This window comes from Durio zibethinus, chromosome 8, assembly GCF_047325235.1.
Source record: "Durio zibethinus cultivar Kanyao isolate XHJ-2024 chromosome 8, ASM4732523v1, whole genome shotgun sequence".
In the NCBI taxonomy this organism is placed as follows: Eukaryota; Viridiplantae; Streptophyta; class Magnoliopsida; order Malvales; family Malvaceae; genus Durio; species Durio zibethinus.
Window position 1 is genome coordinate 21,217,042 of NC_143169.1, and position 27,663 is coordinate 21,244,704.

General features: G+C 28.9%; 3 protein-coding genes across 8 annotated transcripts; all 3 read left to right on the forward strand.

Moving 5' to 3' along the window:
• Window positions 1-197: 197 nt before the first annotated feature.
• LOC111278639 (cytochrome c-type biogenesis CcmH-like mitochondrial protein) lies at window positions 198-2,619 on the forward strand. Of its 4 annotated transcripts, none has more exons than XM_089765130.1 (4): window positions 198-360; window positions 842-1,030; window positions 1,701-1,778; window positions 1,937-2,619. In XM_089765130.1, the coding sequence occupies exons 2-4, from the start codon at window positions 887-889 to the stop codon at window positions 2,027-2,029; spliced, it is 315 nt and encodes a 104-aa protein (XP_089621256.1). In that variant the 5' UTR covers window positions 198-360; window positions 842-886; the 3' UTR covers window positions 2,030-2,619. The 4 variants fall into 4 exon arrangements, with proteins under 4 accessions (XP_089621256.1, XP_022721001.1, XP_089621255.1 ...); XM_022865266.2 differs by having other exon boundaries at window positions 200-360; window positions 855-1,030; window positions 1,924-2,619; XM_089765129.1 differs by having other exon boundaries at window positions 201-608; window positions 1,924-2,619.
• A 4,190-nt stretch (window positions 2,620-6,809) lies between these two features.
• AAE13 (AMP-dependent synthetase and ligase family protein) lies at window positions 6,810-19,692 on the forward strand. Of its 3 annotated transcripts, none has more exons than XM_022865704.2 (17): window positions 6,810-7,236; window positions 7,517-7,683; window positions 7,770-7,946; window positions 8,329-8,518; window positions 8,624-8,712; window positions 9,193-9,262; window positions 9,424-9,476; window positions 14,022-14,129; window positions 14,613-14,711; window positions 14,889-14,981; window positions 15,108-15,185; window positions 16,333-16,434; window positions 16,861-16,951; window positions 18,061-18,134; window positions 18,278-18,454; window positions 19,207-19,260; window positions 19,382-19,692. In XM_022865704.2, the coding sequence occupies exons 1-17, from the start codon at window positions 7,065-7,067 to the stop codon at window positions 19,424-19,426; spliced, it is 1,839 nt and encodes a 612-aa protein (XP_022721439.1). In that variant the 5' UTR covers window positions 6,810-7,064; the 3' UTR covers window positions 19,427-19,692. The 3 variants fall into 3 exon arrangements, with proteins under 3 accessions (XP_022721439.1, XP_022721442.1, XP_089620798.1); XM_022865707.2 differs by having other exon boundaries at window positions 7,123-7,391; XM_089764672.1 differs by lacking the exon at window positions 6,810-7,236 and having other exon boundaries at window positions 7,410-7,683; window positions 9,193-9,261; window positions 9,423-9,476.
• A 6,819-nt stretch (window positions 19,693-26,511) lies between these two features.
• LOC111278554 (uncharacterized) lies at window positions 26,512-27,426 on the forward strand. Its single transcript, XM_022865156.2, has 3 exons — window positions 26,512-26,832; window positions 26,959-27,099; window positions 27,178-27,426. Exons 1-3 carry the CDS (start codon window positions 26,671-26,673, stop codon window positions 27,334-27,336), a joined length of 462 nt encoding a protein of 153 aa, XP_022720891.1. The 5' UTR covers window positions 26,512-26,670; the 3' UTR covers window positions 27,337-27,426.
• Window positions 27,427-27,663: the final 237 nt, after the last annotated feature.

Consider the following 27,663-nt stretch of genomic DNA (forward strand, 5'->3'; position numbering starts at 1 on the left):
AATATAAAAATTGATTTTAATGTGTTTTTATATGCAAATTTTAAATTTATTTTAAAAAATTAATGTAACGATTTTTATAAATACCAGAATCTAAAAAACAAATTTTCATGAAAAGTAATTTTAAAATATTAAAAAAAACTAGAAAAGCACCATATTTGCTAAACCACTGATATGCACGTGCCGGTTTATAATTTGTTCCCACGAGTGCCACGTCCTTTCCAAGTTCCATGGCAAGTTCTCCGTCAACAAGTTTCAAAGAGAGAGCCTAACCATCCCCCCGCTCCACACCCTCAACACCCTTCGATGATCCAAACCTTTTATCCAAATCCAAGCACTGAAATTGATCATCAGTCGGTGAATGTAAGCCGATCAGTTATTCTCTTTTGTTTTTGTTTCTCCTTATTCTTACTATTCTATTCTTTCTTTGTTCCGTTTGAATGACCCAGAAAATTTAGGAAATGGAAAAGAAAACTGAAAAGAATTGAGAATTTTAGTTGATGAAAATGTCAAACAAAAGGAAACCCAAGTGCTGGATTCTAACTAAGAGAATGAAGAGCCTCTTTTTTTTACTGTTAGAAATGGAAAGTTATTAGCTTCAGTTGAAAGAGGTCTGTTTACTTTATACTGAATCCAGCTTTTTAAGTAAATGTATAACTTTTTTGGGTTTCCAACTTTGGGTTGAACTAAATCATTCAATTGGAAGAAAAGGCTTGAGAAAAAGTGTCAATGTACTTTGTTTTCTGCTTTTCTTTTTCCTTAAGCAAAGTGTTAGATAAAGTGCTTCACTGATGAAAAAGAAAGGCCTAGCAAATTCTAATGTTGGTGATGTTTTAATCTGTAGATGTTTTTGACAGTTTCTTGAAATCTGCGGTGATTTATATTGACAATGGAAAACAAAGATGATGAGGTGAAAAGGAAACAAGTTGTGGAAGCCAGGGCAAGAAATATCAGCCACAATGTGCGATGTACAGAGTGTGGGAGTCAATCCATTGAAGATTCTCAAGCAGATATTGCAATTCTCCTCAGAAAGGTTGAATATTTTATGCTCTTCCAATTGGTCATGTAAAAAGCCAAGTTATTTCTTTCAGCATAGACAATCAGATGAATTCAGTGCTTGTTAACACATTTTCACTGTTATAATCTCATTAAAAAAAAAGACTTCATTTCTTGTTAGAATTTATCACTGAAATTGTTGTCAAACGTCTAATATCTGTTATCATACACTTAGACTTTTCTGGGGCTGGTTGATCAAGTTCTCATAATTATGGTGAAAATGTTACTTGAATTGAACCCTTAGTTTGTGTTGCCAGTGGCTTGCTTTTCAGGTCCTGTTTTCTTGTCATATGTTGTTAACCTCCAATCCATCTCCAATTGGACCCTTTCTTGTTGTGTGTTAATGAACTTTTGCATGTTCCAATATTTCTAAGACTCCAACTTTCTCCATTCAATGAAACTCTGGTACTGCTGCATCTAGCCTCGCTTTACTCTGAATAATTAAAGCTATGAATTGTATTTGGGTTGCAAAATCAACAATTTGCTAACTTTTTCTTCTGAAGATATCCTAGTCTGTTCCTTTAACTCTTAAGAGTTTCTATGCTCTTGGTACTCTTGTTGCATAATTTTTGTTGTCTATAATTCTAAGGTTATCTTATAGCAACTTCGGAAACGAGAAACTTCCAACATTTATTTTGTTACTGCAGTTAATTCGTAATGAGATTCAATCCGGAAAGAGTGACAAGGAGATTTATAAAAAGCTTGAAGAAGATTATGGAGAGACGGTACTTTATACCCTTAAGTTTGATATGCAGACTGCAGCCTTGTGGCCATCACCAGTCTGTTTAAGATCTTAGGACTTTCTGATGTTAATTGTCTTCTTTTCCTGTGTTTCATATTTAAACAAAAATATGAGGTTTTGGGGGACAGCTTCTTGTTGCAGGTGCTGCTGCAGGGGTGTGGCCTTACAAAAAGCACTGTCAAAAGACTAATGTGCACATCATGGCTTTGGACCTTGTTAGAGGTGGTCCATTGACACCAAAGGAGAAGGAAACTATGCTAGGCCTCCTCACACTTCTTCCTCCACAAGGAGTCACTTCCTCCTTGTGGAATAGGTGGTGAGGTCGATGATGTTTTTCAATTTTCCTTCTCATTTTTACTGGACCTTGAAGTGTCTTTTGATGGTGAAGAATCTACATGTTGATGAGAGTTTCATAGTTGATTGATATGAAATTCAGTGCTGTAGTCAACAATCAAGACCACAACTGCTCAGTGAAGGTAAGCTTAGCGGAAGATCGTCTAGTTCAGAAAACTTCTTTCAATTTCACACTTCCATGCAAAAATGTAAAGTTTTTAATAATTCAGTGCTTTGTTGTTCCCCAAAGTTTACACTCCCATGCAAAGTTTTGTCATACCCTCTTCATAACTGCTATGTGCTGAGCACCATTATCTCTTTAATATTGGTCGGTCCATATTATATGTATGCTGGTAAAGGATTTACCTTTTTTGAAGTTTTAAAGACCAGCTGTCGGTGCCCATACTGTCTTCCTTAAAAGGGTAGATGAGAATTTCTTCAAAACACTGTTATTATTATGCAATGCACGGACTAATTAGTTCGATAATAAATGCATGTACGATTGTGCAAATGAATAGTTGGTGCATACAGTAAAAGCACGTGTAATGTAACCTAGTTTTGAAATCATGCTTTTAAGTTTAGAAGGTAAGGTTGGCAGAAATTCACTCAACCTTGTCAAAAGAGACACGATTAAAATGATTGCAAATTGATTTTATTTGCACTAGTGAGTTTTAACACTTATTTTCTTGTCAAAAGAGTTCGATTAAAAAAGGGCATATAATTTTGTAAATCTGGAAATTTATTATTAGATGTAATTATAGGACTTATTATCAATCTTTTTTTATTAAAAGTACAATTGGTCACATAGGTAAATCTATTCCTTTAAAGAAATCCTAAGCTTAATTAAGAGTTCTTAAAAGAATTGATTTCGGGTTACATCTAAAAACTAAATTTGAAAGTTTCATTATGCATAGAGAATGTTATAACACTCTCACACATCCGTTCAATAGATGTTATTATTTAAATTTAAATTATCTTAAGGGTTTATGGTTCTAATAGTCTTTTATTAAATGTTTAATATTTAAATATTGAAAATCATTTTTAAAATTTTTTCATCAATCTGGTATAATCAATAAAAATATTTTTTCACCTCAAGAGTATTTAAGAGTTTCATTTATTTTCTTGAAGATGTTTTATTGTCGGAAGAAAAACTTAATCATTTGCTTTTTATTAAATTTTTTTTATCAAAACTATATCTAATTTTTTCATAATTTGAGTCAAAATTAGAAATATTTTTTCACAAAAAAATTTCTTAGATAATCATCTATTTTGTGATTAGTAAGAATTTTATCCTTGGAATTTATTTTTTATTTTGTAAGTTTTATTTCTAATATATCTAAAATTTTTATCATTTAAACCAAATTTAGAAATATATTTCTTAGAATTTAGACTCTCATTATTAAATTTTATTTGTTATTGATTTCCTAAAATTTAGAATGAAAATAAAATGACAATTTTTGTTTGAAATCTCATAAAAATTCTTTCACCATTTGAGTTTAATTTAGGGACATTTACCTAGTAATCTCCTAGAAATTCAACCATATGTGATTTTCTTGAGATTTCAACTTTGGATGATTGTCATTTATTTTTAAACAAGTGTATAAGTTATATTTCTTTTTATTTTTGGTTTAAAAATGAATGCAATTACCTTGATTGAAATTTCATTTAAATCGTTTCAGCGTTTGGGTTAAATTTAAAAAAAAATTTTACCAAGAGATTCCTTATAAAATTAATCATTTAAAATTTCTAAAAATTTCATCATTAGATAATTGTTAACTTATTTCCAAATTTTATTAAGTTATTTAGATTTTTTTTGTACTTTGAAAAGAAATACTAATTATTGTTATTGAAATTTTATCTAAATTTTTCTTTCATTTAGATTAAATTTAGAAAAAATCTCTCACTTAGAAATTTTCAAGAAAATTATCCATTTATAATTTTAAAAATTTCTTCATCATTATTTATTTTCAAATTTTTATTACAAATTTATTTTTAACCTTTATTATATTTTTTTAATTTAGAATAACTTGCCTAATAATTTTCCTTAAAAAATTAATCAAGGAAAATATATCAAAAATAAATAAATAATAAATAAAACTCATAAAAAATAAACAAATAAAAGGGAAAAAAAAGTGCAAACCTTCGGGTTACTATGAGATATAAAATGCCTAAAATTAGTCTTTTCTTCAATTTTTTCTTTTTCTCCTTTTCTCTCTTCTTTTTTCTTCTACTTTCTCTCTAGAATTTTGATCACTAGTAATGGCAAATTCCACTGTGATCTAGAAAATGTTGTTGGAAAATTTAATGAGCCATTAAAAAAATTTAAACATTACTAGAAAAGTCATTGGAAATTGCAAATGTTGTCGGAAAATTTGTCGAAAAATTAAAAATTTGTTTGAAAATTTAAAAATTTTCTAAATTTCCTAAAAAAAAAATAAATCAAACTCCAATCTGACGCTTTTAGATCTTCTTAATCTTTCAATCACATTGTTTTTATCAAAATTAAACTAAATCAAACTTTAACAAATTACCAAATTTTCAAAAAAACCAACTTTCTCAAATTTAGAACCTTCACTGCAAACTATTTTTTTACTTTTTCTCTCAGTTGTTTTCTCTATTCTCCTCTGTGATTGTTGCTTAGTTATTTATAGGGAAAGCATTCAGATTTGATTAGGATTACAAGTTTGATAAAGATTAAACTTTATAATTTTCATATATTATCCAAATACAAACACTTTAAATCAAAAATTTTAAAAAGAAATCAACTTATCTAAACCCTCTAAAATCTTATGAATTATCTACTAAAACAAAAGAAAGTATATACACATTTTATACTTAGTCAAACCATTTTCAATTTTTCACTTATGGTATTTTTTTTTTTAAAGATAAACAATAATAATAAAATAAATGTAATAAAGTAAAAATGAAGATAAGAATAAAAAATAAAAGTAAAATAAAGATAAATGAATTAAGTAAAGAATAAAGAAAATTAAAGATAAAGATAAAGAAAATACAAAGATAAATATAAAATATAAAATAATTATAAAAACATTTATAAATATTAATAAAAAATTATATAAAATTGGACTTTTGAGCCTGAAACTAAATTGAACCCAATTGACTTAGACCTTGGACTAAATTAGGTATTTACAGTTATTCAAATATTTGTATTTGAAACTCAAGTATTTGAAAATTCTTAAAAATTATGTCCGAAAGTCTTACAAATCATTCTCAATATTGAAAATGCTTATTCAAAACAAATGTTCCACAACTTTAAAATTTTAAATGTTTTCCTCATCCAAAAAATCATAAAAAATTTTCATTTGAGGATTTAAAATCTTATTTTAAAAAGTTTTCCTCATTCAATAATTCAAAATTTCGAAATTTCCTTCCACCAACGTCAAAATTTTGCATACAATAAATGCCATAATAATAATGCAAATGTTTCCTAAATGATACAGATGCAACAATCCAGATTTTCACCACATTATACAAATACATGTCTTAAACAATAAATGCAGATGTCATACTCTAAATCATGAATCAAATGTTCACTACATGACGCAAATACATGTCCAAACCATGATACAATTGAAATTATCAAAATAAAAATTCAAATATTCACCAAATTATGTAAATATACTATTCAAACAACAACATAAACACAATGCATATAATGCAAATGTTACTAAAATCAATGCTATGAAATTCTAATTTTGATGATAAAGTTCTCAAGATTTCACCATATTATATTTTCATTTTCAGCTTCTCAGTGTTAACAATTTTAAAATCAATTCATAAATTTCGTTAACTGATCCATATTATTTTCATCATCTAGTCATGATTTACAGATTATATTAACTGATTCATCACAACATTCACTAGTTGGTCAACACATTTGTCTTTTCAAATAATCTCTTCAAGCTTTTTTCATTTTTTTTCCTTTCTTTTTCGCCTCGATCATCTTAGATTTCTCTTCAAAGGAATGCTAAAATCTTGTATGAATATTATCAATAACTTATTTATCATCATTTCAATTTATGAAAAATATAATACAATTATATATTTTCTCAATTTATTTTAAAAGATGCAAAAATGAGAGAAGACAAGGTAATTGGAAGAAATGGTGAGCAATAAATTAATAAGTCTGGTAAAAATAGGCAAATGAACAATTTCAAAGCATGTTGGTAGGATAAATATTTGTATCGGATAAATATTTAGATAATTTTTAACATTAATTCAAAATTTTTTTCAAAAACTTATTACATTAAATTTTCAAAACCATTTTGAATGTCCCGAACCTTGCCTAACTATCTTTTCTGCTTTCAATTTAGATATTTTCTATCCAAATTGTCCTTTATGATTTTCAATTTATCTTTTCATTTTCTTTCATTTTTTTTTTATTTTTTCACATCTTTTTATTTATTTTTTTCAATTCATCCATTATTAATATTTTTCACACATCATCTCTAAATATAAGAATAGATCACAATCTCATTGTTATATCACATTAATTAAAATATTTATAATTTAAATATTATACGAATAATTTTTAAAATTTAAAGATTATATTAAATATTTTAATATAATTTAAAAATGATTCATGAGATTATTATTATTATTATTATTATTATTTTGAAGAACATTTTAAAAACAGGTGGGGAAACTTGCGTGAAAGTTTGATCTGAACCCGCCATTCCCAACTATATTTGTCAGCATTGGTTAGGCTTTGGCTCTTTTCACGCTTTCGGCTCATGAGTTACGACCATCGGCTGTCCAAACTCCCCACCAATCTTTGTATCATTATTACCATCAGTTTTCGAAAATTCCACATTTCAGATCGTAACTGAATAATCGGCTCATTAGAAAAAAAAGAAGAAAAAACCAAACCAAGATTTGGCAGCCAAATTTAATTCAAGAAGAAAAAAGTGGGTAAATGAGGGGTAGCATCATCTCCTTTTCATTTAAGGCTCTCAACTATGACGCCCTACGTCGCTCCTGTCCTTTTAACCACTATCGCGTTCTTAACAATTGCTATTATTATCTTTATACTTTCGTCAGACCTCCCTTCACCCACTCTTCCTTCTCTTCCTCTTCATCTCACTCCTGTAATTTCCTTTCTCTCTCTCTCTCTCTCTCTCTCTCTCTCACTCTCTCTAGCTCTCGCTCTCTTCTTTTTTGGTTGCTGAGAAAATCTAATAGTAAAGTGCTGGAAATTGCTGGGATTTTTACTCGAGTGTCTGTCTGGTGTTTGAGGAAATGGGTGACTAAGCTTTTAATCTTTATCGTTTCGAAGGAATTTATGCTATTTAAAAGCTATTTGTTTCTTCCAGATATGTTACTAAATACCCTTTAAATTGTTTTTATTTTCTATTTGTCTTTTGGCAGCGGGTTCTAAATCAGGTACGTTCATGGATGTGATTAAAGCAGCTTCGAGGCCATCCGCTGCAGAGAGTATAGCAATTCGAGCTGATCAAAAGAGCTATACTTACACACAACTCTTCTACTCTGCACTCAACATTTCTAGGCTGCTATCCAGCTCCAATATCAAAATTGTATGCTTTGGGTGCATTTCATTTAAACAAACCTAGCTATTGAATTTGAAGTTATTTTTTTGTACTTATTCTTTTGGTGATTTCAGAATGGTGGAGGCATTAGTGGGCATGGAAATCTTCGGGGAGCTCGAATTGGTATTGTTGCTAAACCTTCTGCTGAGTTTGTGGCTGGAATGCTGGGCACTTGGTTAAATGGAGGTGTTGCTGTTCCGCTGGCACTCAGCTATCCTGAGGCTGAGCTCTTGCATGTTATGAATGATTCGGTATTCCCTGGAATTACCTCCATTTTCCCTTTCTTTAAATTGCTTATTGAGCTTAGTTTGTTAATTACTATAAACCCAAACCATGTATATTTGTTCTGTTCACGTTTGCATTTAATCTTTAACTATAATAGGGTTTTGTAAGCTTGTCAAGGAGTACTCTGCAACTTGATTTTAGAATAATATGTAATAAGTTAAAATATACAACTAGATGATATTTTATTTAATCTGGTATGTATTCAATGGCATATAACTAGTGCTAAAGAATCCTATGAGCGTTGGGAGTTGTCTCCTTTCATGTCACCCTGCTTATCTCATTTGGAATTCTTTCTTTTATTTTTAAATGTGCAATTTTGCTCTTTTTTTTTTTCTGTTACTGTATTAGGATATATCTGTTGTATTGAGTACTGAAGACTATCATGAAACTATGCAAAGTGTTGCTGCAAGAAGTGCTGCACAGTTTTCTCTAATTCCTCCTGTTTCCAGCATTTTCTCATCCCCAAATTTGACTGATAAATCACAAATTGGAGAGATAGAAGCTGATGGAAGTTTGATAGGTCATGTTTTGAACTCTGGTGGGATTGATGATTAACCTTTCTGAGAATTTATAAAATTATATCTTTTGTGTTTTTGGATAAACCTTTCCTCTCTTACTCCCATTTTTCTTTTTCAATGTGCAGGTGAAAATCCAGCATTGATTGTCTACACCAGTGGTACAACAGGTAAACCTAAAGGAGTAGTTCATACCCACAGGAGCATATCTGCACAGGTAATTTTCTAAATATTTGTGTATATAGCTAATGATTTTTGAACTAACCTTAACATGGTTTTCTTTTTAACATTATTACTGCTTTAATTTGAACTAAAATCCAGAGAGCATTCTGTATTTTTGTCCTCTATTGTAATATGCCATATGATATACAAGCTTGTTTAATGAGATCTAAATGTTTATGATGGTAATATTTACCCATATGATGTAATTAAAACAAAATAGAAACGTTTTCCCTCAGCTAACTGTTCTCCAAATCAATTTTCGGAAAATAGGTTCTATACTATCATGCATGGAAGTTAGTGTTTTGATAAATGCCTGAAAATAATAATGCATTTTTGAAACTGATACCATAACGCAACGAGCAGTAGCAGATAATGCAACTATGAACTTCTTGACTTTCTGCATTTCCTTCATTTTTCTTTTCTTTCTAATGCTTGAATTGGATTTAACCTTTTGACAACTTTTTCTTTATTTCAGGTGCAAATGCTGGCTGAAGCTTGGGAGTATACATCTACTGATCAGTTTCTGCATTGTCTACCACTACATCATATCCATCAACAAACATTTATATAATTGAAATAACATGAACATGTAACTATTGATCAATCATGCTTCCTTGGTGATGCTGTTATTACCTTCTTTAGTGCTTATGCTAATTACCTTATTTTGAGAATATTGCCTGACGGTGATCCTTAACTCATACCATACATGTTCACGGGCTTTTCAATGCTTTACTTGCCCCTCTGTATGCAGGCTCAACTGTAAGCAATATAATTTATGTCTCAGTTTCTGATTTGTGGATTTTTCTTGTTTTTTTCTTCTTTAATTTATAATTTTTTTTGTTCAAATACTTATTTATGAAATAAAAGTGCTATATGACATCTGTTATCCGGTTGGGTTATGGTAATTATTATTGTGTGGAAAAACTAAGAAATAAAACTGTGTGAAAAACTAAGAGTAAAACTTAATGTATATTGAAAACTGCTCATAAAGAATTATACAAGCACCTTAGGTTTATATACAACTAACTAAGGGTTAAACTAGGAAACTAAATCTTCCTAAAAACTGATCCTATAATTGAGGGATTGTTTATCCTAATTTTTGTCCTTAATTCTAGGGATACAAATATTTAATTCTAGGGATACAAATATAAATATACAGATTACATGATTACAACCAGCTGTAAATTAGTGTTTTCTCACACTCCCCTTCAAGCTGGTGAATAGGTGTTTTCCATTCTCAGCTTGGAAATAATTTCTTGAAATGTTGCATTGTGAGACCTTTAGTCAACACATCTGTAAGTTGACCTTTGGTTGATACATACGGTGTACAAATCAACCCATTGTCTAGTTTCTCCTTTATGAAATGCCGGTCTACTTCAATGTGTTTTGTTTGTCATGTTGCACAGGATTGTGTGCAATGCTTATTGCAGACTTGTTATCACAGTAGAGTCTCATTGGTCCATCCCACTTGATCTTTAAGTCTTCTAGGATAATCTTTAACCATAATAGTTCACAAATTCCTTAAGCTATTGCTCTGAACTCTGCTTCAGCACTTGATCTTGCCATCACATTTTATTTTTTACTCCTTCAAGTCATAATATTACTACCTAGAAAAATGCAGTCGCCTGAGGTGGATCTTCTATCAGTTACTGAACCTGCATAATTAGCATCTGTATATGCTTTTAGAACTAGTCTTGAATTTTTTTTGAATAAGATACTTATCCCAGGATTGGCCTTCAAATAGTGTAATACATGGTAGATAGCCTGTAGGTGCACTTCTTTAGGACTATGCATAAATTGACTTACCACACCACAACATATGCTATATCAGGTCTAGTATGTAAGAGATAAATGAGTCTTCCAACTAATTTTTGGTACATCTCTCTATTTACAGCAACATCTTCATTAGCTTTTCCAATTTTATGATTAGGATCTGTAGGGGTATTTGCAGGTTTATATGTGAGCTTCCTTGTTTCCTTCAAAAGATCCATCACATATTTCTGTTGTGAGATGACAATATCATGCCGTGAGTGAGCTACTTCAATTCCTAGGAAGTACTTCAATCTCCCTAGCTTTTTTATCTCAAATTCTCTAGCCAAATATTGTTTTAGAGATTCTCTCTCTTTTTCATCATCTTCAGTTACAATTATATCATCAACATACATTAATTGAACTGTAACTCTCCTTGAATCAGAGTGCTTGATAAACAATGTGTGATCTCCTTGACTCTGCTTACTTGCATCACTTTGGCAGATCTCCCAAATCAAGCCCCTAGGAGACTGTTTAAGGCCGTATAAAGCCTTTTTCAGCTTGCATACTTTGTTTGCTTCTAGATGACCTCCAAATCCTGGTAGAACCTTCATATATATTTTTTCTTCCAAATCACCATATAAAACAACATTCTTTATATCAAATTGTTAAAGCTGCCAATTGTAATATGTAGCCAATGATAACAAAATCCTAACTGTATTTATCTTGGCAATTGGAGCAAAAGTCTCCTGATAATCCACTCCATAAGTTTGAGTGTAGCCCTTAGCCACTAACCCGGCTTTATACCTTTCAACAGTACCATCTGCCTTGTATTTTACAGTGAAAACCCATTTAACACCCAATTGAATTTTTTCCTTTAGGTAACTCTACCAGTTCCCATGTCTTATTTTTGTCTAAGGCCTCCATTTCTATTTTCATGGCTTGCCTCCATTTCTTACTGGATAATGCCTTGGATAATGTAGTTGAAACAGAAATAGTGTTTAGGCTCACAAGAAAATTTTTGTGGGATGGTGAGAATTTTTCCAATGACACAAAATTAGAAATTGGGTATAGTGGATGCTTGATACATTCTCTGGTTTCTTTCCTAATGGCTATAGGCAGATCACTAGTTATAGTTTTAGGAGATTCATGCTCATTTTGAGAAACAGAATAAAAGACTATAGTTACCTCATTTCTAGAGTTAGGATCAGGTTCTCGGACTGGCACTGGTGCAGGGTCTGAAACTTTCCTTCTTAAGTACACTTCTAATTCCTTCATAGAATCAATAACAATATTATCTTTTGTCACATCTTTTGTATTTGGAATGGGTTCAGACTCAAATTCAGTGTTTGACTTAGGCTTAGAAGAAACAAGTTTCAACTTAGAAGAATTAATGGGTGAAATTGTTGAAGAAGATTACAAATCGAGCAAAAAGAAGTCTTTATCCTTGTCTTCCATGAATGAAGTCTCCCTCTGAAGATAAGGTTGAGTAAAAAATGGTTTACTTTCTTCAAAAGTGACATATGCAAACACATAGAATTTTTTTGTTGGAAGATGATAACATTTATACCCTTTCTGAGTTGATAAATATACCACAAAAATGCATTTAATTGCTCTAGGATCCAACTTTCCCCTATTGTGACTGTGAACATGAACAAATGATGTACAATCAAATATCCTAGGTGTGAAGTTGTTTGTGATATTAAAGTTGGGACAGAATTGTGAGAGTAGTTCCATAGGAGTTTTCAGTCCCAAAATCTTTGAAGGTAACCTATTTATAATGTGTGGTAGTGAGAACAGTTCCCCCTTAATAGGATTTGGGTACGTTTGCTTGAAAAAGTAAAGCTCGGGTTGTAGCTAGTAAATGATTGTTTTTCCTCTCTGCCACTCCATTCTGTTGTGGAGTATTAACACAAGACGACTCATGGATAATCCTCTCCTTTTGGAAATAGGTAGATAAACTTTGGTTGAAATAGTCTTTTGCATTGTCAGACCTAAACTCTTGATTTTCACTCCAAATTGATTCTGGATCATGTTTTGGAAGCTTAAAAACACACTATTCACATCTAATTTGGATTTAAGTAAAAATATCAAAGAGACCCTGGTACAATCATCTATGAAAAGAACAAACATCCTTGCACCAGAAATATTAGGAATTGTAGAGGAACCCCATATGTCACTATGAATCAAGTAAAAATGAGTAGAACTTTTTTTTTGCTAACTAGAAAAGACATATGTCTATACTTTGCAAGTTCACAAAATCACAATGAAAATTTTCGGCATTTAATCCTTTGAACAAAGAAGGAAGCATGTTTTTCAAAGTTCCAAAAGAAGGATGTCCAAGACGAAAATGATAAAGCCAGATTTTGTCTTTATTGGGAGATTTTTTAGAAAAAAATGACAAAGGTAAACTATTCTTGATATTACTTGTATTGTTTGATGTCTCAAGATAGTATAGTCCATCATTCTCCTTAGCAAGTCCAATCCTCTTCCCCGAACTCTAGTACTGAAATTCACAATAAGAGGGATAAAAAGTCACTTTGTAGTTCATATCTCTAGTAAGTTTTTTTATAGATATTAGATTAGTAGACAATCCAGGAACATGAAGAACATTTTTAAGAACAAACGAGGGATTAATTTGAATATCTCCTAATCCTGCCACTGTAGTAAGTGAACCATCTGCAATAACAATTTTCTTATTACTAGGACACATGATATATGTACTAAACTTTTGTGAGGAATGTGTTATATGGTCTATGACTCCTAAGTCAATGACCCAATAACTTATAATAGGCTTAACCGATACATTTAATCCCTGAGAACCAGAAGTTTTACCTGAACTAGAGATCTTACCCAAGGAATATACCCCAGTAGGCTTTTCAAGAGTTTTCAATAGGCTTTTCAGCTTTTCAATATTTTCTCTGTCTAACTCTCCTTGTTTTTGAGACATCTGTAGTATTCCGATGATTTTTTCAGTTGACACTTCCTCAAATTAGGTGGTAATGATATCTTTCTTTGAACTGAAACAAGTCTTAAGATATAATCAAAAATGACTCTTAGCAATGAAGGCTAAAGAAGGAAAAATAATATGGCTATGAAGGCCTTAATAGGGTTTGGCAATGAAGGCCTAAAATAGAAGTCAGTAATGAAGGTTGAAAATTTTGCTTCCCAAGAAGAGCCAAAAGCTCTGATACCATGTGAATAAACTAAGAAATAAAACTGTATAAAAAACTAAGAGTAAAATTGAATGTATATTAAAAAACTGCTCATAAAGAATTATACAAGTACTTTAGGTTTATATGCAACTAACTAGAGGTTAAACTAGGAAACTAATCTTCATAAAAACTGATCCTATAATTGAGGGTTTGTTTATCCTAAATTTTTGTCCTTAATTCTAGGGATACAAATACTTAATTCTAGAGATACAAATATAAATATACAGATTACAAGATTACAACTAGCTGTAAATAAGTGTTTTCCCACATATTGTATTATTTCTGGATAGGTTATTGAACAAGTATTATTGTTGTAATACATCTGGTATTCTTGTTGTAGGTTGAATTTATGCCAAAGTTTAGCGTGAGGGGTATCTGGCAAAGATGGCGTGAATCATACCCAATGAATGGGACTAAGGCTGATGATGCTATTACTGTTTTTACAGGAGTAAGTGTAGTTTACACCTTAATCATTTCAGTATTTTAATATAGTGGATTGTTCTAGTACAGTTTAATCTTGCTGGAGTAGAATCATAAAGGTACAGAGTGTTGACTCCTGATTTTATTTTTGAGTAAATATATGGGAAAAATATAAAATGCCTCAAATATACATTATTATTTAGTTATATTCCTCCAAATATGGGGAAAAACTTATGAATTTCAATGGATCTGTGCTGAATGAGGCATGTGCTCAACATCCATACCCAAGTCCGAGCATGAAGATGCTGCTCTTTTTTAAAGCTTTTCAGCTTCTTAATTCAAAAACTTTATTTTGCAAAATTATGTTTGTATCATGCAAATTATAGGGACAGCAGCTGTTTTTTTTCCTTGCATGACCTTTGTGCCTGTAATCCCACATCTACAATATCATGCTTATTATGAAATAGTCTGTGCAGAATTTTGAAATTTATGTTGTCTTTGTAATGCACAGGTTCCAACCATGTACTCTAGATTGATACAAGGTTATCAAGCAATGGATACAGAGCAAAAAGCTGTATCTGCCTCTGCTGCAAGCCAATTGCGCCTTATGGTAAGTTGCCTGCAAAATTTTTCCCATAACATGTTAATTAAAAATTTGGGTAGAAGTACCAGGTTTCCTTTCTGCCTCTGCCCATTTGCAGTCAAATTAATCCTTTATGATGTCTAAACCTTGTCATAAATTGACTTGAATTCTATAAAAGAGTCAAATGTACTTTTTTTTTTCCAGATGTGTGGCTCTTCTGCACTTCCTCAACCTGTCATGCAAGAATGGGAAACCATCACTGGACACTGCCTTTTAGAACGGTATGGGATGACTGAGGTAAGTGAAACTCAAATTCAAGGCCAATTTTCATGTTATTTGTCTGGTTTAGGCAACAATTCATGCATTTTGTCTGTTAGAAATATTCTTATGGTCATGCTGTTTGACTGGACTGCATATATTCAGTTTATCATGGCAATATCAAATCCCTTAAGGGGTGCACGGAAAGCAGGCACAGTTGGTAAACCATTTCCTGGTGTACAGGTAAGTAGGGATTCATTGGTTATGGTATCTGATTTTGCTAGTCGTTGATGTTTTAAAAAGGGATATGCAGGGCCTTTAAACATTTGATATGATAATAGTTGCTTCTTACTGTTGAACTCTTGGATTTAGCTAAAAAAAAAAGAAGGAAAAGTAAATTGCAACTTCATAATAAATAAACAGCTGCAAATTGAAGCATTCGTAATAAATGGTTAATAAATGGGGAAATTTTGGGCAATATCTTTTTGCTTGTTTCATAGAGAATAATATATAAGGGTGTCTTCAACTGTGGAAAATTCTGGCCAAAAAAAAAAACAAACTGGAAAATTGGTTTTCTCCAAGCATGTTTCTAGAAAGTGGACATTGAGGAGAAAACTTGTTTGATGGACAACTTTGCACCTCCTAGAAACCCTGCTTTGCAATGTGTGCCAGGGATATTCTGCGATCTTTTTCTTGTTTCTTTTTCTAATTATATCCTTTCTTTTCTATACGACTGGAGAAAACATGGTTGCTTCTTACTGTTGAACTCTTGGATTTAGCTAAAAAAAAAGAGGGAAAAGTAAATTGCAACTTCATAATAAATAAACAGCTGCAAATTGAAGCATTCGTAATAAATGGTTAATAAATGGGGAAATTTTGGGCAATATCTTTTTGCTTGTTTCATAGAGAATAATATATAAGGGTGTCTTCAACTGTGGAAAATTCTGGCCAAAAGAAAAAAAAAACTGGAAAATTGGTTTTCTCCAAGCATGTTTCTAGAAAGTGGACATTGAAGAGAAAACTTGTTTGATGGACAACTTTGCACCTCCTAGAAACCCTGCTTTGCAATGTGTGCCAGGGATAATCTGCGATCTTTTTCTTGTTTCTTTTTCTAATTATATCCTTTCTTTTCTATACGACTGGAGAAAACATGGTTGCTTCTTACTGTTGAACTCTTGGATTTACTGGAGAAAACATGGTTTCTTATATGGAAAATAAAGTAGAAAAAGGAGACACGGATCCAAAATAATAATTCGAAAAGGTTTTTCCGTACTAGGCACAGAAGAAGCATTATAGTGAAACCATTTTTTCTCCAAAATGGTTACTATTCTACAATTGTTATTCCTTCACATTTTTAGACAATTTTTTTTTATTTATTTACCTCTAATAGGTCAGGATTGCTGAAGATAAAAGCGGGGGTGATACACTGGGTGTAGGTGAGCTTTGTGTTAAAAGTCCTTCATTGTTTAAGGAATACTGGAAACTTCCTCAGGTATTTCCTTTTATCATCTGAAATTTTCTTGTGATCTAATGGAATAATCTCCCCTACTCCAGTTTTTCTTTTCTCTTTTATCAAATATAGTCATTGCTCTAGGATTATGTAAAAATGCACCGATATTCCAATACTAAAATCTTTTCTGGATTTCCCAGTTTCACTAGAATTTAGTTCTCCAATTTTATTTCTTATAATTCTAGTCGAGGAACAGATGTTGTAGCCACCTAGTATTGGTGGCTCATGCTGCTTTTCTGTTCTTGAATTTAGGGATATGGTCCACCCCTTCCCCTAGTAAAGGACGAAGTAATGTCTGAGATTGTTGGGCTAGGCAGACATGTCCATGAGATGTGTTATGCAAATTGGAAAATGCTTTAACTACATCAATGGCAATTTCATTCAATTTCATTTTCTTCTTGAATATAGGTAACTAAGGAATCATTTACTGATGATGGGTTCTTCAAGACTGGGGATGCTGGTAAAGTGGATGAAGATGGATACTATGTCATTTTGGGACGTAAGGAGATCTAGTTTCATATTGTTGATTTTTCATTTCTTGTAATCAATTATGCCAACATTGCTTGGTAATCTGATCTTCATCCTTTTCCCTTCCTAATAAACAATTGGTGATAATTGACATGCATTTTAGCACTTTCGTAATGCACAATATTTAATATGCTTATCAATTGATTCTGCTGGTTGTTACTGTCAATACATTCTGCCTTACCTTCTGTTGGACGTGGAGTATGGTCATTCACTTCTCTGTTGTTTGGTTGAACTCCAACAATTTAGCTTTAAGTCTTGTGTTCAAATGATCTCCTATAGTAGTCAGGATGATGATAGTATGATGGACTCTGTGTTGAGTCTAAACTGAACCTTGGCTATAAGAACTTAAAAGTATCGTCTTTTATGGGCATCAGCTAAATAGCCATCTTCTTAATTGCTAAAATCTGAGTCCGCAGTTTACATTTTGCAATAATCTACTGGCTAACTTGGGTCCAATTTGACCATTTCATGAATTCTCTGGCAACTGTAGTAAACAATTTTCTGTATTTCCGGTTCTGGCTTTACCTACGCTCTTTAGTTCTGTCTTTTGAGCATATATTTATTTCAAAATTTTATATCTCATCCTCCTTGTATGGTCCCTGTGCCCCTCTTTTGATTGCCAGTTTCTTTCTGAAGAATGCTCCAGTCCTCATGTCTTACAGAACAGAGGATTTTCATACTTTATCTAGGATGCGTCACATGCCTATTCTATGTTTTCCAAAGAAAGCGAGTCGGGCAGGGGATCACATCTTTTGGGTGTTCATTAGAGAGTGAGAGATTAGAAAATACTGCTGGTGTTTTCTGCCTCTCTTTGGTGAATTATGATGGCATAGAGAAGTAAAGATGACCAAGGGACAAATGTCTCTTTACTTGTCATGCACTCCCTTACGTGACCTTCGTTTCTACTATTCCTTCTTCCATACTTCTTGATTCTACTCTCTGCATTTCATTTCCTTGCCATCATTGTGTGGAAGTGAGTTTGTCCTATTATTTCATGATGACCAAAAAGCCTTGTAGACACCTTTGTTGCTACTTATTTTGTGTTCATGCTTTTTATTCTTTTATGTGTAATTTGGTCAGGTACAAGTGCTGATATTATGAAGGTTGGTGGATACAAATTGTCAGCCTTGGAAATTGAATCAGTTCTTTTACAGGTAACTACTTGTTCTCTCTATATTCCAATTTCTTGGGTCATGACACCTTTTTGAAAGTTAAAAAAGGCTTTCCTCAAAAAAGAGGCTTTCCTCTGGGATGATTAAACAATTATCAATATACAAAAAGTTTTGCCTTTTTGCAGCACCCTGATATAGCAGAATGTTGTGTATTGGGCTTACCGGACAAGGATTATGGAGAAGCTGTATCTGCAATAGTGGTGCTAGAGTTGGAAGCAAAAAGGAAACAAGAAAAGTCAAACTCTGCTTTGAGTTTGGAAGAGCTCCGCAACTGGGCTAAAGACAAACTTTCTCCATACAAGGTACTGCAGCATTACTATTGTTTTCTAATTCCCTTTGTCATGCTTATACTGAATTATGATCTCTAGACCTTATAGTTCAATGTCATCTTAATTTCTGCAGATGTAATTATTAACTGGAAGCCTGTTTAATACTTTGTACTAAACAATGAGGCAGTATTATGCATGTAGTTGGACCTTTAAAAATGGCTTAGTGAAAGTTTTGAACCAATAATCCGGCTTTTTCAGGTGCCAACCGAAAAGGTTATGAATACCAAACGTATTAGCTGAAGTTAAAGCTTTTATCTTCCACCAGACCAAGATTTTATGAAGTTAGCAGGATAAGAGTTCCTCTCGTTTTGCACTCTCTCAAGAACCTTTCATCTATCTTAAGTTCTGGTTTCAAAATTCAAACATCCTCCTGTATTTATTCAATATTAACTTGTCAGAGAAGAGAGGAGACCCATCAATTTCCTGAAATTGTATGCCGCTTTCACTGCCTCAGCTAGCCAAGCATGCCAGAATCTATCTCCCTTTATCTCTCACTCCCCAGAACATGAACTAAAAATCAATTCTCCAGTCCTCAATGTGTATCATTCTCGGAGAACAAATTTAAAAACAAGAAAAAGCCATTTTCTTATTTACTCGTTTGGCAGTTAAGTTGAGTGTGATTATAATGAGAAATCCATCCATTTGATGTTTTCAATTAACTCATTGCATTTTCCAAATTATGCTTGAGCATTGACTAAAATAACTACCATGTGTCTGGTTTCCAGCTACCAACAAGATTAATGTTGTGGGATTCTCTTCCTCGTAATGCCATGGGAAAGGTGAATTTCTTCTCAACTTTTTGTTGCAAGCAAGTATTGTTAAATGTTATTCTGCCGGTTAACTTGGTAGGCAAAAATTTCCAAGGTTTTTCCATTGATGTACTTTTGGTTAAATTTCCAGGTGAACAAGAAAGAGCTGAAGAAACAGTTGGGTAATGAAAAGTAAGCCAACTTTATTCTGAACTAAATGTTGTAAGTTAGTACACAATAAGTAGATCGGAGATCAAAGTTGAAACTAAAGGTCAGAAGCTTAGGATGGTTCCCTTCCATGGATGTGAACTGACTAATAAGAGAGAAATTTTAAGAAATTATTTTATGCTGTCATTTTAAGGGAAATCAGCTGTGTATCTTCTGATCTGATCCCCAGTCAGTAATTGATTGTGCAGAACTATAGATATTTCTGGATGAAAAAACTTTTTTCCTTTTTTGGCATCTTTTTGAAGGGTAAATTTTGGTTTTGTAATGCTTGGATTGGCAGCAAATTGATTAATTGAGATCTGGAAATTAAGGAGGCATATTGCATACTGTGAAATTTTACTGTGTTCAGCTTTGACTTAGTTTTCCCTCTCACCTTTTAGCCATGTATATATCACAAGAAATCTCAGCCCTTAATGTGTAAGTGGTGCGAAAAGAAGTGGGATTCCTGTTTTAAGTTTTTTTTTTTTTTTTTCCTACTAAAACAAGTTTAGTGTTACCTACCTCCTGTGCTAGTAAAAGTTAAAAAAAAAAAATAATAATATACTTGTTCCTTTTTCCTTCCGTAGAGTACATTTGGTTAAGAAAAAGTTGGATTATCTCTTAGAATTTTACTTTTCGTAATGTGATTTTTACGTCTACTTCACACTATTTGATTTTTATGAGTATTATAAGATTTTCAACAATGTTAAAATATTCTGGAATAAAAAATTTATTTTTTCTTGTGAATTTTTAAGATTTTGAAAAAAAAATTTTTGTTTTACATTTGATTTCAATAATAAAATTTTTCGATTTATTTTATTTTTAAAAATCAATGTAATTACATAATAAATAAAGATCTATTTTGACACTTTTTTTTTTTTTTACAAAAGAAAGAATTACATTTATATATATGTATATATGAAACATAATAGATCAATGAAAATAATAATAATAAAATAAAATAAATACTTTTATATCAATGATGTTTCATATGTTGAAAACGTAATAATTAATATAATATTATAAAATAATATTTATGATATTTTTAATTATGTTTTTATGTAAAAGAAGTAATGTTTTAATAATAAAAATCACATTTTTTATATAAAAAATATAATTTTTGAAAAGAAAAAGATAACATATTTTGCACGAAAAACATATGTTACATTTAACCTATAGGATTAGATAAATGATAAAATATTAATCATTTTATCATATGTTTGTTATGTATTTAAATAAAAAAAAATAGATTATTGAAAAGATTAGATATTTTATGTCAATAAATAATTCTATCTTTTGAAAAAATAAGAGATTATTAAACTTATATATCTTATTATATTATTAAAAATTATATTAATAATTTAAATTATATAAATTTTGAGAAAAAATAATTTTAATTAATAAATAAATTATTTTATCTTAATTTTTATATATATCAAATATAAAATAATTTAATTTAATTCAATTTAATCTTATTTATAATATTATATTATCTTATTTTATAACAATCTTATATATCAAATATTATCATAATCTTTTAAAAATAATAAAGACCGCATTTTTTAGTAACGAAACGAGGTTGATATCTATACAAGATGTCAGCATAAATGAACGCCTGAATTTCTTGGGTTGAACAATAGGAATGGCCCACGTATATAGGGGAAAGCAATAGTGCTTCATACTTAGATGCGGCAAAAGAAAAGACTAAAGAAGCGTGATCTTGTTGGATACCGTGATTAGATGGCCATTTGCTTCACCATTATCATTCTTATAATCAATTTTCAAAGACTATCTTCATCAAGTAAGAAACGTGGTCTTTAATCAAACATTATATTTCTACATGTATAAACATAATTTTTTATTAAAGCCAAAAACTATATTTTTTTCCTCTAAAATAGTTGTTTTAAATTAAACGCAAATTGTTTGGTTTCAAAACGTAGTGGTTAATTATTTTTTAATACTGTATTTATTTTCATAAAAATGTAATGTTTGTTATCTTTGATTTATTATATATAGTGTTTGACGTTGGATTTTAATTTATATTTTTTGATCAAAGGCTATATTTATATTTGCAAAAACATAATCTTTGACATTATTACACACGAATATTATAATAAAAAATCTTTATTATATAATTTGATATTCTACTAAGTACAAAAATTTAACACTTCTATAACAAGAAAAATCACTCATTAACAAGAATTCATACTTTTTCAAAAATTACTTCCTCTATTGAAATTTAAGATTATGCAAATCAAACGTCTTATAGTGTTACATAAAAAAATGATTTTTATATTATATATTTTTTATCAGTTTGGTAATTAAAAAATAAAATTTTTAGTTTCATACTTCAACTTTTATTATCATCCATTTTGTTACCCAAGACTAATACTGTCAGTTAATTGATATGTGGAATGAATATTCAATAATATGTTGACACATGTAAAAAAAAATCAGTTAGTGCTACATCATCAATTGATATAATAGAATTAAAAGAAAAATTATAGGAAAAATAACAAAAATTTTAAAAAATTTTATAAATTTTTAAAAGTTAGAATTTTAAAAAAATTTAGAAAATAAATGAAAACTTGAAAATTAAAAAAAATATCAAAATTTAAATAAAAAATCCAAAAAAATTCAAAATTTTTTGAAAAATTTAAAAGCAAATGAAAATTTTAATAAAACCAAATTTGTCTTAAAATTAAAATATATCAAAAAAACTTTAAAAAAATGAAAATAATATAAATCTAAAATTTTTGAAAAAATTGTAACAATTTTTTAAAAATTATGAAAAAATTTCATTTTTTTTCAATGTTACAATTTTAATTTTTTTTATATATTTTATGAATTTTTTAAAATTTTTGAATATTTTTGGATTTTTTATTAAATTTTTAAATTTTGAAAATTTTATTTTTGAAAATTTTTTAAATTTCTTATAATTTTCAGCATATTTTTGCTTTTTGAAAATTTTTAATTTTTTTATAATTTTTCAATTTAGATTTTATTAATTTTTTATAAAAAATAGATTTTTTTTTAATTTTTAAAGTTTTTATGAAATTTTTTAAAATTTTATTTATTTTTAATTAAAATTTTGAGATTTTTTTTATTTTTTAAGTTTTAATTTTTTTAATTTTTTTAATTTCTAAAAATATTTCATTTTTAAAATTTTTAAAATGTTTCATGTTTTTAAAAAAAATTTTGAATTTTTTGAAAATTTTTGTATTTTTAAAATTTTTTTTAAAATTTTATATTAATATTGATGTGACAATTGATAATATTTATGTCACATCACCAAGTTAACTAATGACGTTAATTTGAAATATTATAATGGATGATGAAATGAAAATTTGAATATTAAATTAATAATTTTATATTTTCAGATACTAAGTTGACAAAAAATTAATAATATAAGAATTATTTTTATATTGAACATTTTTTTTAAAGTCAAATATGACTATCAATTGAATTATTCCTTAAACATATTATAATTTAGCCAACCTAATTTTTTATTTTATTGGAACTTTTTGACTAAGGAAACAAGGTTAAAAAGTAAAACCCAATCATAAAAGATAATTAACTTCTGATTTTAACTTATATATGTATTAAGAAATCTACCTTCATTATGCATAGGTAATTAAAAAAATAAAATTGTTTTGTGTAAGTATTTAATTAAAAAGTAATACAAAAGAATTATAAATAAATATCAACATTTTGTTATTAGATTAAAGTGAATTTCAAGAGAATAATAGAGACTACCATTCAAGCAAATTTAGAGACGAAAACAAGCATATACTAAAGTTCTGATACACTGAAAATTTTAGTAATTTAGGATTGGCTATTTCAATGTTAATTTGAATTTTCAGTGTCAATTTATAGATGCTCGTGTTATGAAATTTTAGGGATCTACTGCTCCTTGAACCATTTTTTTATCTTTCTAATTTATAAAACAATTATTAGAGTAGTAAACACAAAATTTCACACTCCACGTCTTAAAATTTTTGGTGGATAGATAAGGATTAAGAAAGAGATAGTTTAGAAAAGAACCTCTTACTAGATCTATCAATTGGGTGGGTTGGGACAATTCAATTTGAGTTATTTCAAGTTTAAAGAAAATTAGATCAAGTTGGGTCATTTTAGTTTCATATTGTTTCAATGTTAGATTATTCTGGATTCAAATCATTTATGGTACGAATCATTTTAATTTGGGTATTGCAGGCAGAGGTAAAAAAAATTTTGAAAAAATTAAAAATGGATTCAAAATTATAGTATTTGGTTCAATTTGACTCCATTTTTTTTTCTTATTCAATTCTAATTAAATTTAAATATTAAATGTATATATTAGATTTAGATCAGATTTCGATTTAACAGGTAAAAAATTGAAAAAAAAACCTAATCGAACTGAATTATACATTATTATTGTTTTTATATATAATTTAAAATTTTATAAAATAAAAAAAATAATTTTATATCAAAATCTATTTAAATATATTAAAATAATATATAAAAACAAAATATTAAATTCAAAAAATCAATAAACCAAATCGTAAACTCTAGTTCAGTTCAAGTTGGATTATATGAAGTATTGATTTTGGATTGGGATTGGATTTAAAAAATTCGTAATATCATACAATATTAAAAAAATCAAACTAAATTAGATTCGATCTGAATTGTTGTTATCCCAAATTTAAAGTTTTATATTTGAATTATTTGGGTTTAGGTCATTTGAGTTCCAATCATTTTGATTTCAATTTATTAATTTTTTGAATAAAATTATATTAAATTTAAATAAAATATTTGATCGAGATTAAATTTTATTTTACATTATTAAAAGATAAAAAGTAAATAAAATAATATTTGAAAATAAATATAAATATTATAATTTGTATGTTTTAAATTGAAGTTAATTTTTATATGAGTGAAAAAAAATACTTTTATTAGATTTGATAAATTTAAGCACGACATGATAATATGATATCAAAATGATACAAAAATTTTTTTATAGGTCTTAGAAAGATATGTTCTATGCTTAATTATGTCATACACAAATTTTGACATGCGTAAAGCATAAAAAATATATTTGATTAAATCATGTCATATGAGTATACATATTAATCATAGAAAACATGTTTGTCACATTTAATAGGTTTTTTTATATTTATTTTAATTTAATATAAATATATAAAAAATTATGATATATAAAATTTAGTTTGTTGTTTGTATAAATATATAAAGAGTATTTTAAAACTTTTAATTATAATACACAATTACATATTTAATATAATCATATACAAATTATTTTAAAAATTTATTTGTGATACATATTTAATATTCAAATATTTTTATATTAGTAATATAACTACAATATAAATAATTATTATAGTATAATTGTAACTCATTATTTAATAGCTTATTATTTTGAATTTTAATATAATTATAACTCATTATATAACTTATTCTAAATTACATTATTAAAAATTAATAATATAATTGTAATATAAATGCAACATATATACACAAATCAATAGCTTGTTTTATATATTTAATTCTAATTACATGATAGTTGATACTATATATACTTATAAATCATGTTTAGTGCATAAGATAATATATAGGATAGTATGATAATAATTTTATATTATATCTAGTTTGTATCTAATTAAAAATAATAAGATTATAAGGAAGATTATATTCTCTTAATATAGGATAATTCAATTATTTCAAAGTAGAGATAATTATTTTTAATCCATAAGATTAAATTAAATATCTTATTATACTTTTAAAAATTACATTAATAATTTAAATTGTATAAACTTTGAAAAATGATAATTTTGACCAATAAATAGATTATTCTAATTTAATCCTTGCACATATTAAACGTAAAATAAAATGACATTATTTAATCTAATTATATTTATAATATTATCTTATCCTATCTTATTATAATCTTATATACCAAATACGACTTAGAGATTAGATAATTTATTCCAAATGATACATTGATATGTACCTATACCTATAATAATTAAAAATATATAATTAATTTTAAATCATATTATAAATTATAAAAAAATTTATAAGTAACATACCTTATAAAATTTATACTAATTTGATATTTTCAATAATTTTAATGAGTTATCATTTGTGTTATATTTATTTGTTTTATATTTATTATTTTTATTAAATTAATTTTTTAAAATAAAATCATATTTAATTCAATATTAAATTATTTTAAGTTAAAATTTTGAGTCATTTTGATTTTAAATAATTTTGGATTCAATTTATTTCAGATTCAAGGCATTTTGAGTTTGAATTAATTTCGATTTAGATTGATTTGAATTAAAATTATTTTCAATTTTGGGCTGAACAAGTTTGAGTTACTGATTTTTTACAGTCAAAATAGGCTGGACTGGATTATAATGAATTGGGCGAGTTTTCAAAATTCGGATCAAAACTGATACATCTACCTTTTACCAAAAGTAATTGCCATTGATATTTAGTATTAATTTTTATAAATAAATGTCATTGTATATAGAACACTTATATCTCGGTCCATCTCTAATAACATTTATGTCAAATTTTATTAAAAATAAAATTTTAACTCAATATAATTTAAAAATTAAATAATATCTATTTAAATGTACTAATAAATTTGAGTCCATCTGATCACATATTCCAACAACATACTTTAACTAATTTGGATTAATGGTAATTTTATATTTTTATGCATATGATAAAATTAACTAAGAAAAAAAAGAGAAAACTTGAATGGTGAACAGCGAACTTTTGATATTTATTATCACAGAAGAAATGATCGTTAATAAGTTAAACTTAATTTGTTTTCATATTAAAATAGCCATTATTGTGGTCATTTTTTAAAAAGAATAGTGTAATTTATTAATATCCTATTTAATCATGACTTCGGCCAATTTTCTAAACAGAAGCAACAATACAAAATTTTGAAAACTAAAAACAAAAAAATTTGTATTTCAAAATTTAAAAAAGAAAAGTGTATTTTTTTTCCAAAGAAGACCTTGACTTGTTATTTTTTTCCCCTGCCAGTTAAAAATGAAAGATAAGGTTTAAGTCAACAAGAAATTACACTGAAAATGATTGCAAAAATTTGATCCTAGCATGACTATTAAGGCTTTACCACTACGGAGAGAGAAAAAAGAAAATCATTCCTTGGTAAAGGCGACAAAGAGAAATTACAGAAACTGAGGGAAGTTTGAAGATATGGAAGAAAATCTCGTGCAGAAATCCCTGGCATGGCTACAAAGTCTTGTAAAAGGTGCCATAGGCCATGGGTTGGAGACCAGAACCCTTGAAGGACTGCGCATGATCCAAGCTGAAAAGGGATTTATACGATTTGATCTCATCGTGCCAAGTCTTGCTTCAGTATAAAATCTGAATCAACTAGTGTTCTGGGTTTTCTTTGATCATTAAATTATAACAATTGCTTTCACCATGCAACAATCTTTTATGGGTTTTTTTTTTTTTTTTTTGTCTTTTTATTATGCATAGGATGCTGATGGGAATTGGCATGTTGGAGCTATAGCAACCTTGATTGACATTGTTGGAGCTGTTGCTAGTTACTCTGTTGCCCAGCGTGTCATAACTACCCTTGATGTCAGCATTTCATATTATTCAACAGCTAAGATTCAAGTTAGTGTTTCTTGTTTAAATCTTAGTTTTATTAATTCAAGCTGTTGATTGAAATTTGTAAAATATTTGATGGTATAGGAACATGTGGAGATAGATGCAAAGGCTATTGCAAACAGAGGAACGCTTACACAAGTGATCGTGGAAGTTAAAAGGAAAGGAAATGGGGAGCTAATTGCTTTAGGAAAACAGTGGATGGCTTCAAACAGACTCCCTGTTTCTGAAGTGAGTAAGCTTTGAGAACTAAAACATGTTACTTAAGATAAAATAATTAAGATGTACTTTTTTTTAAAGGGGATTGAAAGATTTTAATAAAAGAGAATTAAGTAACTTTTTGGTTTTATTTGGTTAAATTGAAGAATTGTGATTGTCTATTATCTCAAACCATATGTAAATTTTTGCCACTGAATTGAGGAGTCATTAAACCCCCCACCCTGGATATCCGCTAAAGAGAGGCTATTTTGGTGATACCTTTGAGCTGTCAAAGGGAACCAGATAGGCTGGTGTGGCCTCACAATGAGAGTGGTTTATATACTGTGATGTCTGGGTTATAGGTAGACTTGGCAA